The sequence below is a fragment of the Giraffa tippelskirchi genome, chromosome 8, assembly GCF_054371585.1.
Source record: "Giraffa tippelskirchi isolate mGirTip1 chromosome 8, T2T-mGirTip1v1.2.pri, whole genome shotgun sequence".
NCBI lineage: Eukaryota > Metazoa > Chordata > Mammalia > Artiodactyla > Giraffidae > Giraffa > Giraffa tippelskirchi.
The window spans coordinates 54,556,501-54,571,637 of record NC_137282.1 but is presented as its reverse complement, the minus strand read 5'-3'; the positions used below and the strand labels follow the sequence as shown (position 1 = coordinate 54,571,637).

Below are 15,137 nucleotides of genomic sequence, written 5' to 3'. Positions count from 1 at the left end.
GAGGATGGACTTAAAAACAACCTACTTGTCCTTAGGGCAGCACCAAATTAATAAGGTGTTACAGTTTTGTAGCACTAAAGGTACACCTCCTTTTGATGTATATGAAATAGTTCTCAGTCCAGTATGCACAAAAAAATAGTCCAAAAATTCCTGTACCTGGAGATTTGTGGGACCGGGAAGAGCCATTGTGTGTGTTTGCATGTGTCTCTGAAGAGAGGGCTGATTCTGAAGTGAGATGGATTGTGGGGGTACAGACCAGTCCACTTCAGAGGTTCTGGGTGAGACCTGACCCTCTTGGAGAGTAAGCATTAGTTACAGCTGGAGGCTGTGAAACATTGTTGATCTTTATGACATTTTTCTCTCTGATGCATTCTTTCTCATACATGTGTCTAAGTCTTTAAAATGATTGAGAAACAATGAGATGCCTTCCTACATTAATTTAAATGCATTTGGGTTAAAAGGACTTTGAGGGGGTCCGAGAAGCCTGTGTGTCATTCATGTTCCGATGCTCTGGCCCATGTCAAAGGGGTCCCGGGCCTGGTGTGAGCTGCACCGCACTGTGTGACCAGGGGCCACGAGGGGCTGAAGCGCTGGGGAAACACGGCACTCTTCAGCTTTGTCCCCTTCTGCACGCCGTGTTTTATTTTCCATTATTCCCGGGATCTCCCCACTGCCATCCATTCTTTCCTCTGCAGTACTATTCAGTAGAACTTTCTAGATAAAATGATGGAAATATTTTAGAAATTTTTGAAATAAAAAATTGACTGTAGCATTCTTTTATACTGAATTATTACATAAAATATGTTTTGATTTGTTCAAATTTGATTTATAACTAGCTTTTTAGAAACATGCTTCCTATTTGTAATGTTTTCTTATATTCAGATAAAATGAATGTAATCTTGAGTAATAACACAGTTACTCTCACACAATTTATATATAAAGTTACTTCAAGTTATGTGGTCTTCAACTAATGTTACGGATGCCACCTGGTGTTGTATAGCACAAAGCTAGTGTAACTGTTATTCTCAATTAGGTCTTACTATTTCATCTCTTAGCAGAGTTAACTGCAAAATGTTAGGAGGTAAATGCATTTCTTTTAAAAATTTGTGGACACCACTCCTATGTTGTGTTCTAGAATTTGCCTTGACTTCTGGAAAAAAGGGCCACCTTGAATCCGTTTGGGCTGGTAGATCCTGCTCCCCGTGGCTTGACTGCAGTCGAGATTGCTCTGTTAGCCGGGAGGAATTTGTCTTGTGTCTTGGCTCTCACCCTCCCCCTGTGTTTCAGGTTTACGCAAATGGCATCCGGAACATTGACCTTCAGTACATCGTTCGGAAACTGGCAGCACCAGTGATCTCTGTGCTCTTGCTTTCCCTGTGTGTACCTTACGTCATTGCGTCCGGCATCGTTCCTTTACTCGGTGGGTTTATCCACATCAGTACATTCTTGCCCCTTCCAGTATGAGGTTACCTGGCTCCAAACGCTTTATTGTAAATATAAATCCAGCTAAAACAATGATTTTCAAAGACTATTTTTTTTTTTAGATTTCACTAGTCAGGGTAAGATAATGATAATAATACTCTTTGTCACAGTGTTTTTCTCTAGGCAAGTAAGAAAGTATTGACACATAAAAATCTTCTTTAGCGTTAAAGAAAAACCAAAGAGGAGATGCTCATTTGTGACACTTTAACATGTAGACAGCATCTTAGTAATTAGATGCTAAACAATTCTCACACGACCTTAAAGCCAGCACATGTTCAATAATATAAACAGTTTTCCCCTCCAGGTCTTTTTCTTCTACTGAGTTCCCTCTCTCAGTTACCCCCATTATCATCCAACAAGTTGGATAAATCAGAGACCTTGAAGGTCATACATGTCACCTGAGGCTTTCTGCTCTTCAGACTCAGCTGGCCTCTGGGTCCTGCTGATCTGACCCTAGGAACCCATTCTCTCATCTCTGAGCCCTTGCCTGCCTCCTGTTGAGACAGAGATAGGCTCTCACTGCAACCTCTGCTGTTTCATCTCTGGGTTCCCTGCTCAGAACCCTCGACCACTAACTCATTCTCTACACTGCAGCCACAATGACCTCTCAAAAGAACAGGTCTTACTGTTCAAGACTTTTTGGTGAACATCCTTTCTTTGGTTGCTCTGTGGCCTTCAGAGCACAATCTAGCTCGTGGGGTAGCTCATGGGGTTCCTCCTCTGGCTGGGGCTGGCCCCAGGCACTCCTGGCCTCCCTCTGTGTCGTACAGGATAGGTTTCAGTTAAGCTCCCCTTCCCTCTTCTTAGGGAAAGGATGTATTTTCATTTCACTGTCTTTCTGTATACACTGCATGTATACTTAAGAGTTCTCCTTTTTTTGGTTTTACAGGTGTTACTGCGGAAATGCAAAATTTGGTCCATCGGCGGATTTATCCATTTTTGCTGATGGTTGTGGTGTTGATGGGAATCTTGTCCTTCCAGGTCCGCCAGTTTAAGCGCCTTTATGAACATATTAAAAATGACAAGTAAGTCTAGACTTCATTAGTCTATCTGCCCTTGTTAAAATGTCTCGTATCTTAACTATTGTGTCTAATGCGATAAATCACAGGAGGGAAAAGTGCTCAGGTTCTGGATGTATTTTGAGGTAGAATAAATAGGATTTGCTAACAGGTTGGGTGTAGAAAGTAAAAAGGAGAGTTATTAAGGACTTGCTTGGGTCAAGCAACTGAAAAAAAAAACGGAATTATCAGTGACAGAGATGAAAAAGACTGAAAGTCGTTTGGGGGGGTAGATTTTTTTAATGTCCATTTGAAATACTTTTCAGTCTGTTTTCAGATGTCTTGGTCTGGCAATATATTAAGTAGTTTTAGATAAATAAGAAACCTAAAGAGGAAAAAAAAAGCCTACACTAGGAGCTAGCAGTGCTGCCGAAGCCCTTCCTGTAGCCAAGGGCCAGTGGGTTACTCTGCCTGTTCCTGAGAGAAGAGATTAAGGTTACTCTAAAGTGTTGTGCCGCCTTCTGTTTTGAGGAAACGCTGCTACCTGCCCTCTGAGAAACGGAGGACAGTCGACGAAAACACCTTCTGGGGTAACAGCCCTTTGACCCTCTGTGTCCTCCTGGAAGGCGGGATCCTCTTTGCTGTAATGGTGTCTCACAGAGGAAGTGTGTCTGTCATTCTCCGTCTTCGTCTGCCCGGGAAAGTCCCAGTTTACACGTGCCGCCTTTGTGTCATCGTTAGCAGCTGCCCCCATTTAGTCGTGAGAGCCAGCTTTGGACAACAGATTATATGGTCGCCTTGTTACTTGGAGGACTCTTAACTTAAGAGTAACTTTTTAAAGAGTGAAATCTAGAGTGTTCAGGGCTTCTCCAGATAATTTACCGATGGTAATAAACACTAGACCTCTTAGGGAGTCAGAGTGTAAGTTCTGTCAATCATGAAGGAATGGGGAGGGCGATTTCAGTGCTGAAAGTCAGTTTTTCTCCCCTCCCCTGACTTGGCAGCGCAGTAATAGTGCAGTAAATCACAGGAGACACGCCCTTGGGAGCTGCCCGTATCCCAGCACACTCTGTTGTCTTTCCCCTCTGTCTCTTTGTGCAGGAAACCATTGAACTGCAGGCTCCACGGAGGCCACATCCTGTTCGCCAGTGTATATCCACAGTGCGCCTCTCAGGGCTTGGTCCTTGGGAGGCGTCAGGCGTGCCCGTGTGTATGGCGGGCGAGGATACTAGGACTGCCTGTGGCCTCAGTCTCCTTTTTCTGCCCCTACTTTTTGGGTCCTGGGCAAAGTTTACTTTGCTTTTCTCTCTGTGCTTGATATCTTGCTATAGTTTGAACTTCAGGTGTGTGTCAGGTAGTGCCCTATGTGTTAGGTCAGATATTACTAGGTTGGCATTGTCTAAAACATTTGCAAAATCCTCACAGTTTGAAAAAACGCTGTTTGGTTGGGGAACAGCGGGATAAGGAATGGTTACCTTCAGAAAGAATATCAGGAGGACAAAAAGGGATTAAACAGTGAGCTCGTGACGAAGAAGCAGTAGGATTAGTGGAGTGTTTTTAAGCTCCTTGGCATAAACTGCCAGAGTACCTCGTGCAGCATGTGTTGGATGAAGAGTGATAGATAAAAGTCGGGGAGAAAGTCATGGTGAAAAAGAAAAGCTGCTGAGTCCTGAGTCCTCAGCACGTGCCCAGCCTTCGTTCCCCGGGCTTTTGCGTGCTTGCTGTTGGCTGCAGCAGTGCCCAGCACCCTGTCACGGGCTGGCCTCCTTGTCCCACTCTCACACCATCGTGTCAGGTCCTGCTGGGCACTTCTGGATCAGTGTTGCTGACTCCTCAAGTGGGCGCACTTGTTCTGACCCCTGCCCCAGCTTGTTGCCATCAGCTTTGCACCCACTCTTCTCCTGGGGTCAGCCTCCAGGAGAGGCACACTCCTGCTCCTCCTCCCCAGCCCCTGTGGTTGTTACCGGGACGCCGTCCCTGGTAGGGGACCTCCGCCTCGTCACTCCAACCACAGGAACTTCCATCTCCATCTCTGCAGCCCTGCTTTATCTGTCATCACCTCCTGCCACCACATCGCACAGGTTACGGACAGTTAGCCTTCTTTCTTGGACCATAAGCTCCTACCTTCTGTCAGTCCCTTGCACACACACTTCTCCGTTTGACCTCCTTGAAAACTTTGTCCTTTGATTTCTCCTTTTCTTGAGAGCTAGAGCTTTTCAGAGTTTGACTCTCCTCCCTACCCAGCTTTCCGGTGATATTTCCAGTCCATATCTTCAGATCTGTCCACTTTACCTGTTTTGTAAAATATGATCTGTAAGACATGAATCCCCTGAGTAAGTTGACTTGACCTTACCTACCTCTGGCCTCCAGGGTTCAGTTTCTGAGGGCCCCTGGCCTGTGGACCAGAGCGTATCCTCCATCGCATAGCATCTGAGGCCACTGACCTGTGTGTCTCTGTCTCCCATAAGCCCCGTAGCTTGCTATGAAATGCCTGCTTTTGTGCTGGTGGTCATTCTTGACCCCCCAGTCTACCTCCCTAACTATTGAAGGTTCTAAGAGGAAGTGAAGTGATCTGATTTACATTTTAAAAAATGTATCACTGGCTACCCCAAGGAAGGATGTTTTAATAAGGAAGATGACAGAAGAGAGTAACCACCCTGTTTTTACAACCAGGTACCTTGTGGGCCAGCGCCTCGTGAACTATGAACGGAAATCCGGCAAACAAGGCACGTCACCACCACCTCCACAGTCGTCCCAAGAATAAAGTGGTTGTCTCAACTACCTTGACCTTCCCCTTGCCTTTACGTGTCCTTTTTTGTGGACTTCTCTCTGGAGATTTCCCCAGTGATCTCTCAGCATTGTTTTTAAGTTAGGTGTATCTGACCTGTGTGCTCAGCACTCAGCGAGCAACAGCGAGACTCTGCCGCCCTTGCATCTTCTGACATCACTGCTGTCTGAGGTCTGTACATGTGTAAATAGAAGTTCCTGGATACCCTAGAGCCCTGGATTAAACAGAATGTGCATTGTACATCTTTAAACAAAATGTATATTAATTTATTAAATCTAGTTGTCACTTTATTTTGGACCTGCTGTGATCTTAACAGGATATGTGCCACAGAGCTGTAGTGCAGAGGCAAAACTTTTTAATGACGTCTTTTGGAGCACAATGTCCTGGTGTTCCTAGCGGTTCTTTTAAGTGAACTGTGTGTTCTGTGTGTCTTGGCTGTTCAGACCTTACCAAGAACGTAAGAGGAAACAAGAAATCAACAGTGGAGTGTCTGTGGTAAGAAAACATGAACTTGTGCTTCACTGTCAATCGTTTTTGGAAGTTATTTTGTATAACACCAAAGCTGTTGTACATTTTCTACTGCCTGATTTTTTTTCATGTGTCTGTGTTTGTAATATTGTATAGTATCTTGTGCTAGGTGAGGAAATTATTTTTAATTTTGATAATTTAATATTCCTAGTGATCAGCATCGGGAGTTGGGGTTTTGTGCTTGTTAGGGGCATGTCTATACTTAAGAGGAAAAACAAAAGTCCAAAAGAAGTTTTTTCCTTAGGTCCCCCAATCCCCTTTCCCACACACAGCTGTCCTTTTGGCAGCAGTGGCCAGGAGTCACTCAAGATCATAAATCTTAAGAAAATAACATCACCAGTGATCCTGCATCTTCCTGGAATAAGGACATACTGAAGTGTCTGTCCAGTGTAGCCGCGGTTTGTGGTCTTAGGTTGACAGCATTAGATTGTGGGCTGAGATTAGAGGAGACTGGCTGGAACCCCAGGTCCTGCTGGCGAGCACGTCCCTGGGTGAGGATTAGGGCCAGTGCTTTTCTCCAAAGTTTCTGAAGCTTTTTGTTTACAGAATAAAACTATCAAAACCAGCTTGATTTTATTTGAACCAGGAGGAAGCTGGCCACGCTGGCCTTTTAACATAGGAGTGCAGAATGTATTTCATTGGAAGCGTGCTGTAAAATCTCAGAAGGCAGAACACTTAGAGACTCGATTTTCCCATATAACCAAAGCTTCAAGTGAAAAATGGAGAGAGAGAGAGAGAATGGTCGAGCCCGTGATCCCAGTGTTTGATGGTGATGGTATATTGTAAGGGGAGTGTTTGTTTTATGAATGATAACTTAGAAGTTCTCAGAGAAAATGGTCAGCATAGGTCTTAAGAAACCATAAAAGAGTTTCCATATAGTATTAAAACCCATAGGCTTAAATCCAAGGATTTTTAAAGTATGAGAGTCAGCCAAACATAAGCTACCAAAATCAAAAGCACTAGGTTCTGATTGTTTCGTATTTCAGCAATTTTTCCTGAAGTGGTAAGTGAGAACTTTAAAACATCAGTATCAAAAAAAGAAAAAGCTTGACATAGGACTCAGTGTTACAGTTTTCACACTTTGTAGTGACCCTTTCTCATGTTTGAAATGAGGTCTTTGCTAGCCCTACCCTCACTTAGAAATTTAGTCCTACTGTAAAAATTAGGAGCATTTTTTTAAACATAATGCCACTTGTTATGGTGTATGTCTATATAAATTGTTCTCTTTGGGGAAAAAATATAAAATTGGGCATATAACTTTGATTATGTTAATTTTGTTTCTTTTTAAATTTTTCAGAGAATTTGTAGATCTTGATACAAAGTTACTGGAACATATTTATCTGTTTTGCCAGAAAGAGATCTAGACAGATACCACAATAGACAAAAATTGTTACTCTACAAAATTTTAAATGAATCTTATCAGATATTTTGTAAAAAAAAAAAAGAATGGCCAAAAAGTTGCCCTCCATTTCACTGGCAGATAACTTTGTCTTATCTTACTTAAGGATTTCCCCTGGTTTTTCATTTGTACTTTGTCCTGTTGTTTTCAATGAGGTGAATACTTTCATGAAGAAAGCATTTGCTCGCATACTATTTACTTGGGTAGCATCAGGATTTTATTATTAACTAATAGTATTATAAATGTTTAAACTTCTAGTTCAGAAAGTGCTAGTATTGCTGCCCTTCTTCATGTAGAATTAAAAAAAAAAAAAAAGTCTAGTTCTTCATTTTACATTGGGCTAAAACTGTCTTCAAGGAAGTTCATTAGGAAAGACCTTTTTGCTTTATTTTTCCTGTTTATAAATTGAAGACAAATCAACATTTGGGGTTAGTTTTATATGACCAGTTATCAAATGGTCACAGTATGAAGTGTGCAGTTGTTCATTATTAGCAAATTATGTTTGATTTTTAAACTACTATTAAGTACTAATAGTTGAGATGAAAGCTGAAGAAAAAATGCCAATGTGAAGTTTGTGTATAGCTAGCCTTAAAAAAGCTCCATGTTTTTAGGTGATTTTTTTTTCCTGTTAGTTCTCTGGAAAAACCTTGGAGATTGGACATCTCAATTCCAGATGTAAATGAAAAGTAATTTTTATTTCAACATTTAATATAACTGTTATTACTGTGGATTCTTGTCTTGTGTTTTTTCTTTCCCTTATTCAAGTACTAGAGAATAACTTTTTCTCGGATGATTTGATCCTAGATGGTATGTCCTTTCTGTATTGGCAAAATGCTACTATTAAAGTGTAATTCTTGAATTTAGGTTGAATTAATGACTTTTTAAAACACACACACCTTTACTCACTCATTCACTTACTCTGAGAATGTTGCACCAGCGTAAGAACATTGGCACTTTTAAAATGTTCAAGTGAGCTACTTATTGTCATTTTCAGGACTGAACATTTTAAGCTCTTTACTTACTGTGATAAATTTTTTATATTGTAAATTTAAATGATTATGTTTAAAATACTCCTTAAGAATGTTACCTGTTCAGTCGCCTTCAAGAAGAAAACAAATGTCTTAGCACAGAGGTACTAGGAGAAGCCTCACTTCTGGAGATTCTCGAACTCCCTTGTGTTTCCTTCATTAACGTGCACTGCAGTCAGATATTTTTCCTTTCAATCCATTACCGCCCTCTGTCATTTTTTAAAAACAGCCATCTTGAGTAAATAAGGGCTTCTTTCAGATGATCCCCAACAATGTCTTGGGCATTTAATGCAACATGAAGATATTATACATCTGTTTTCATTCCCATCTGTTTTGTATGAGTGCCTCATTTTGTAGTCACAAAATTAGTACCTTAAATGAAAATGTAATGACCATAGGGCCTAGAAATGACTGTTGTAGAAGCTCAATAAATAGAACATTTACTTAGTTGGGATGTCAGTTTTCTACTAAACACAGATATGCAGACCAACTTTATGTGTACATATTCTAAAGTGTTCCCTTTTTTATGTGGTCCTTTGTTGCCTTCTGAGTTGAGAGAACAAAATTGAATAAAAATGTTAGTTGTAGCCTAGCTTTTTTGGTTCGTTTATTTTTGCTTTGTGGCATGGTTGCTTCAGAATTACAGAAACGTGCATTATTAGTTGGTAGAGGCAGATAATCCAGACCGTTAAAAATACAATAATTATGGAAGAGAAAACTGAAATTACATGATTATAGCCCCTCCGTTCTGTGTTAAGGGTAAATTTAAAAGTATAGTTGCAGAAGGTGCACTCTCCCTGCCTCCTTGCCTCTCCCTTGACTGTGATTACAGACCATCCTCACCAGGAAGAGTGCAGCCCTCCTCGTGCGGCAGGTGAGACACTGCCCGGCTCCGCGCCCTCATTGCAAGGTCCCAGCATGAAGCTTCCCTGGGTGGACTCTCAGTGGAGATCTGGATGGAATGAAGCCAGTCAAGTCCACTTCACATACTGATCATATGTATCAGAGAAAAAGGAAAGGACCGCAGCGTGGGTTACTAAAGGGCCCTTGTGACAAGATTCCTTTTTTTCTAGGTTCAGGTTTTTTTAATGATTTTTTTTAAAAAATCGAGTATATCTGTATTTTAAATGCAGTAGTGGTAGGTGAAATGCTGTTTGACCCACAGGGTATGTATAAGCTGTGAAGTTGAAATTTCACAGCAGACAAATTTCATTGTCATGCGGTGAATCTCAGTAAGGGGTCATCAGTTCCCTCCCCCCACTGTGCGACTTGCAGCCACTCTTGCTGAAATGGAACCCACATCACAAGTGCCATAAGGGTGTGTGGAGGTAACACTCAACCCACCCCACCCTCATTTACTTTGGTGTCTGTTCTGTTTCCAGCACTGTACTTAGTACTATAGTGGAATGAAGTATGGGATCTACCTTCAAGGAGCCCAGTTAGACTGGAAAAGAACAGGAAAAAATGAGCAACAGGTTCTGTTACAGGTATGAGTAAAATGCCAGGAGGAACACAGAGCAAGGATGCACCTGGGGAAGTCTGTGATGAGTAGACTGCATCCTTCATTACTGTCGCATGTACATAGCACCCCTGCTCCCACACACCCACAACTCCTCTTTCACCCTCGTGCAGTTGACTTCTGCTCAGACCCACGTGGCACTACAGCTGTCCATATGTCAACACCTAGTAACCCACTGTACATTGTCTAAGCATCATCTTTTTGAAATTTCTTCCTTTATATATCTATGTAACAGTGCCCCGGCCTTCCTGCTCCTCCATGTTTGTTCTGTAACTTAAGGACAAGATGCTTCATACCTGGGAGCCCCATTCATTCACTCATTGGTTCTTTGCTTAAATTGATCAGTCCCTTCTGCTAGCTGCACAAATCCAGTGTGTGATGGAACATAATAGAGTCCAGAAATAGGCCTACACATGTGGTCTGCTGGTTTTTGACAAAGGTGCAAAAGTGAACAGATGGTGCTAGAGTAATTGGACATCCAGATGCAAGGTTAAAAATTGACCCATGTCTCAACATTTGCAAACAGTAATTTACAGTGATTATAGTCCTAAATGTAAAACCCTAAACTGTAACTTTTAGAAGACAAAGGAGAAACTTCATCCTTGGGTTACAACCCCCAAAGCGTAATCCCTGGAAGAAAAATAGGATGAATTGGGCTTTATCAAAGTTGAGGATGTCTGCTCTTTGAAATACACTGTTTAGAGGACAAGAAGACAAGTCGTGGAGTGGCAGAAAATATTTGCAAAACATTTCTGATGAAGTGCTTTTGGAGTAAAGAAGTCTCAACTCAGCAGTAAAATTTATTTGCCTATTTTAAAAATGGGCAAAATTAATACTTAACCAAAGAGGCTATATATATGACAAGCCAGCACGTGAGAAGATGTTCAACAGAATAAGCCATAAGTAAAATGCATGGTTAGATAGTATCACGGACTCTGGACATGAGCAAACTCTGGGAGATGGTGGAGGACAGGGAAGCCTGGCACGCTGCAGTCCGTGGGGTCTGCAAAGAGTCAGATGCAACTGAGCGACTGAACAACAATGAAGTGCAAATTAAAGCCACAGTGAGAAACCACCGCGTACCTAATCTATTACTGAAATTAAAAACACCGTCCCACATTGTGATGAGGTTGTGGAGGAACTGGAATTCATACTCTGCTGGAGGGAAAGAAAGGTGGTACAACTTTTGAAAATAGCTGGGCAGTTCTTAAAAGCTTAAAACATGTACTTAACACTTCTAGTTATTTGCCAAAAGAAAAAGTCCATATGAAGACGTCTACATGAGTGTTCACAGTAGCTTTATTTGTTAATAACCCAAAGCTGGCAACAACCCACATGCCCATCAGTAGGTGAGTGGACAAATGATTATCATGTAATATTGCTCAGCAACAAAAAAGCAATTCACTATTGGGGTATACAACATGGATACACCTCAAAATGATTATGCTGAGTGAAAGACCAAAAATGTATGCTTTCATTTATGTAGAATTCTAGAAAATCGAAAGTAACCTTCAGAAATCTGTAGGTAGCAGATCAGTGGGGGTGGGGTTTGGCCAGGAGGGATTTGAGGGGTTTCAAAGGTGCGTGAAGAAATGGGCCGGGGAGGATGTGAGTGTGTGATGGATGTGTTTGCTGTCTTGATGGAGTTCTGGTTTGACAGGTCAGAATTTACCAAATTGTGCAACTTGCATGTTAATTACAACTCTACTTTTTTTAAAAAGTAGTATGTTCATACATTCTCTCTAATGGATCATTTCATACATTCTCTTTCTTTAATAAAGCACCTCCTCCTCCTCCTTCCAGACTTTTGGCTGATGTTTATTCCTATTTCAGCTAGAAGATAGACACAATCAGAAGAGAACTTTTCACAGGTTCACACCCTTGGCAGTCACACCATCACTCCCACCCCTGTGTTTATGGTGCTCCAGGCAGCCTCCCCTTTTCCAGAACAGGTCAGACCTCAGGACCTTTGCACTTGCTGTTTGCCATGCCTTAATATCCAAGCTTTCCCCAACCTCATTTCTACACTGAAATGGCTGTTTTAGGGAATCTCATCTAAAATTGTAGCTACTGGAACATTCCTGTCTCCTTTTTCTCCTTTTTCTCTTTTCATATTTAGTAACATATTGTACAGTTTACTTATCTCATTTGTATTTGCATGTTTTTCCTCACTGGAATATAAGCTCCAGAGATTAAAAAACAAAACTATTTGGGGATTACTACATGGCTTCCCTGGTGGCTCAGATGGTAAAGAATCTGCCTACAATGCAGGAGACTCAGGTTCAATCCCTGGGTCGGGGAAGATCCCCTGGAGAAGGGAATGGCTACCCACTCCAGTATTCGTACCTGAAGAATCCCATGGACAGAGGATCCTGGCAGGGTATAGTACATGGGGACATGACTGAGCGACTTTCATTTTACTTTTTTTTTTTTACTTTATTTCAGGACTGGGACATATTGGGCATTGAGTAAATATTGTTGAGTAAGTAAATGAATCAGAATCAAAATAATGTATATATATATGGTTAAAATAAAACCTGAAAACCATCCTCCAGAAGCAAGCACTTGTCAGTAGTTTGGTGTTTGCTTCCAGACTCTGTAAGCATTACAGGTACTTTTATCAACACCCATGTCAGGTGGCATGAGCCCTGGGCAGCTCTGTGGTGTGCTTCTTTGACTTCATATTTCTGAACATCTTTTTATCTCGGTACGTAAGTAGCTGTCCCATTGAAAAATTTGTAGCTGTATTGTATTCCATTATGTGGATAAGATGATGATTTAAGTTTTCTGACAGTTAACTCATTACATGCTATAGTAAACATTTTTGTCCATATTACTATATTAGTATTTCTGTAGGATAAATTCCTAGAAGACTGCTAAATCATCAAACATATTTTAAGTGCCACGTTGCCCCATTAACACTTATCTCTCTCAGTGTATGAAATTCCTTGTTTTCCCATAACACTAAGTAGTGCCTATTTTCAGTTTTGCAAGTGCTCTGAAGTTGGAATCCTGCGTCTTCATTTGGTAGGTAGGCTTCATTTGCTAAGTTGCCCAGTCGAGGAGTTGTGTTTGGGGCCTGATGGCTCTAGGGAAGGAAGGAGAGCTTGTCACTGGCCTCTCCTGGAGATAGGTCACTCTATCGATAGGCGGGCAAGGAGAGGTTGGTCTCAGGCCTGTTTCATCCAGTGTGGGTGTTAAGGGCACCTTGCAGCAGCCAGCAGGAGACCCGGAAACTACACTTCACACCTTGTATTGCTCCCCGAGTCAACATCCACCAGAATGGAACAGCTTCTCCTACCCTTGGGCCCCAAAGCTATTGTATCGGGGAAAAAGTAGGTTATTTTCTCCCAGACCCAATTCAGTTCAGTCACTCAGTCGTGTCCGACTCTCTGCGACCCCATGAATTGCAGCACGCCAGGCCTCCCTGTCCATCACCAACTCCTGGAGTTTACCCAAACCCATATCCATTGAGTCAGTGATGCCATCCAACCATCTCATCCTCTGTCGTCCCCTTCTCCTCCTGCCCCCAATCCTTCCCAGCAGTAGGGTCTTCTCCAATGAGTCAACTCTTCGCATGAGGTGGCCAAAGTATTGGAGTTTCAGCTTCAACATCAGTCCTTTCAATGAACACCCAGGACTGATCTCCTTTAGAATGAATTGATTGGATCTCCTTGCAGTCCAAGGGACTCTCAAGAGTCTTCTCCAACACCACAGTTCAAAAGCATCAATTCTTCGGCGCTCAGCTTTCTTCACCGTCCAACTCTCACATCCATACATGACCACTGGAAAAACCATAGCCTTGACTAGATGGACTTTTGTTGGCAAAGTAATGTCTCTGCTTTTAAATATGCTATCTAGGTTGGCCAGACCCAATTAGATCGGCTCAACCCCACCATTTTATTTAGGAAAACAAGTTAAAATCTTTCGGCTAGAAACTGCCACTCTCTAAAGTGGCTTTTAAACCACGATCTGAAGAATGCTTATTTAACTTATATGCAGAGTACATCATGAGAAACGCTGGGCTGGAAGAAACACAAGCTGGAATCAAGATTGCCGGGAGAAATATCAATAACCTCAGATATGCAGATGACACCACACTTATGGCAGAAAGTGAAGAAGAACTAAAGAGCCTCTTGATGAAAGTGAAAGGAGAGTGAAAAAGTTGGCTTAAAGCTCAACGTTCAGAAAACTAAGATCATGGCATCTGGTCCCATCACTTCATGGGAAATAGATGGGGAAACAGTGGAAACAGTGTCAGACTTTATTTTTTTGGGCTCCAAAATCACTGCTGATGGTGACTGCAGCCATGAAATTAAAAGATGCATGCTTACTCATTGGAAGGAAGGTTATGACCAACCTAGATAGCATATTTAAAAGCAGAGACATTACTTTGCCAACAAAGGTCTGTCTAGTCAAGGCTATGGTTTTTCCAGTGGTCATGTATGGATGTGAGAGTTGGACGGTGAAGAAAGCTGAGCGCCGAAGAACTGATGCTTTCGAACTGTGGTGTTGGAGAAGACTCTTGAGAGTCCCTTGGACTGCAAGGAGATCCAATCAATCCATCCTAAAGGAGATCAATCCTGGGTGTTCATTGGAAAGACTGATGTTGAAGCTAAAACTCCAATACTTTGGCCACCTCATGCGAAGAGTTGACTCTGGAAAAGACCCTAATGCTGGGTAGGATTGGGGGCAGGAGGAGAAGGGGACGACAGAGGATGAGATGGTTGGATGGCATCACCGACTCGATGGACATAGGTTTGGTTAGACTCCGGGAGTTGGCGATGGACAGAGAGGCCTGGCGTGCTGCATTTCATGGGGTCGCAAAGAGTTGGACACGACTGAGCGACTGAACTGAACTGAACTGAAGAATGAGTTTACCGAGGGTGCCGACTGGGTCCGGGCCACGGGGAACAGCGCGTGCGAAGGCATGGAGGTCAGACACATGCTGGACAAACGGCCAGGGGCGCGTGTCCCGGAGCGCAGGGGCCAGGTTACCTCAGGGAGGCTCGCGCTGCGGGCACAGGTCAGCTCCCAGGACCTCAACGGCTTCCTTCCACGGAGGCCACTAGGCATCTCGTTCCAAAGCTTCACCGAGCCAGTGCAAAGGAAAGGAGGGCCATTTGCGAATTCGCCGCTCACAGTTGGTAGTGGGAAATCGATCCAAACGTCCTCTTCTTTTAATTGAAATGTTCCGCTCGTGCATCTGTAAACTACCCATTTATGCAAAGCGGGCGCCGAAGCCAGACCGCGTAAGCGCATCGCTCTCCACGACACCCCAACCCAGACCCGCACACGCGGGCGACAAGCCCGGCTCGAGGCTTGTGCGCCTGCGCGACCCCAGAGGGGCGGAGCCCGAGCTCGCGTCTCGGTTGCCTGGTTACCGCTGCGGGAC

At 42.8% G+C, this 15,137-nt stretch overlaps 1 protein-coding gene and 1 long non-coding RNA gene across 7 annotated transcripts in view; one reads left to right on the top strand and one right to left on the bottom strand.

The window, feature by feature from the left end:
* MARCHF6 (membrane associated ring-CH-type finger 6) overlaps nt 1–5,556 on the top strand; it is a 76,113-nt gene extending 70,557 nt beyond the window's left edge. For 4 of the 6 annotated variants that reach the window (XM_081521296.1, XM_081521299.1, XM_081521298.1 and 1 more), the window contains exons 24-26: nt 1,288–1,420; nt 2,372–2,507; nt 5,154–5,556. In XM_081521296.1, coding sequence (XP_081377422.1) covers nt 1,288–1,420; nt 2,372–2,507; nt 5,154–5,244 — 360 coding nt within the window. In that variant the 3' untranslated portion in view covers nt 5,245–5,556. Of the gene's footprint in view, nt 1–1,287; nt 1,459–2,348; nt 2,508–5,153 lie in introns of all 6 variants that reach the window. The other 2 variants (XM_081521297.1, XM_081521302.1) reach the window with 1 other exon arrangement.
* Nucleotides 5,557–11,840: 6,284 nt separating this feature from the next.
* On the bottom strand, nt 11,841–15,099 carry LOC145517976 (uncharacterized). Its single transcript, XR_014062466.1, has 2 exons — nt 14,741–15,099; nt 11,841–12,830 (listed from the first exon to the last, which is right to left on the bottom strand). It is a non-coding gene; the product is annotated as an uncharacterized LOC145517976 (long non-coding RNA).
* Between the last annotated feature and the right edge of the window lie 38 nt (nt 15,100–15,137).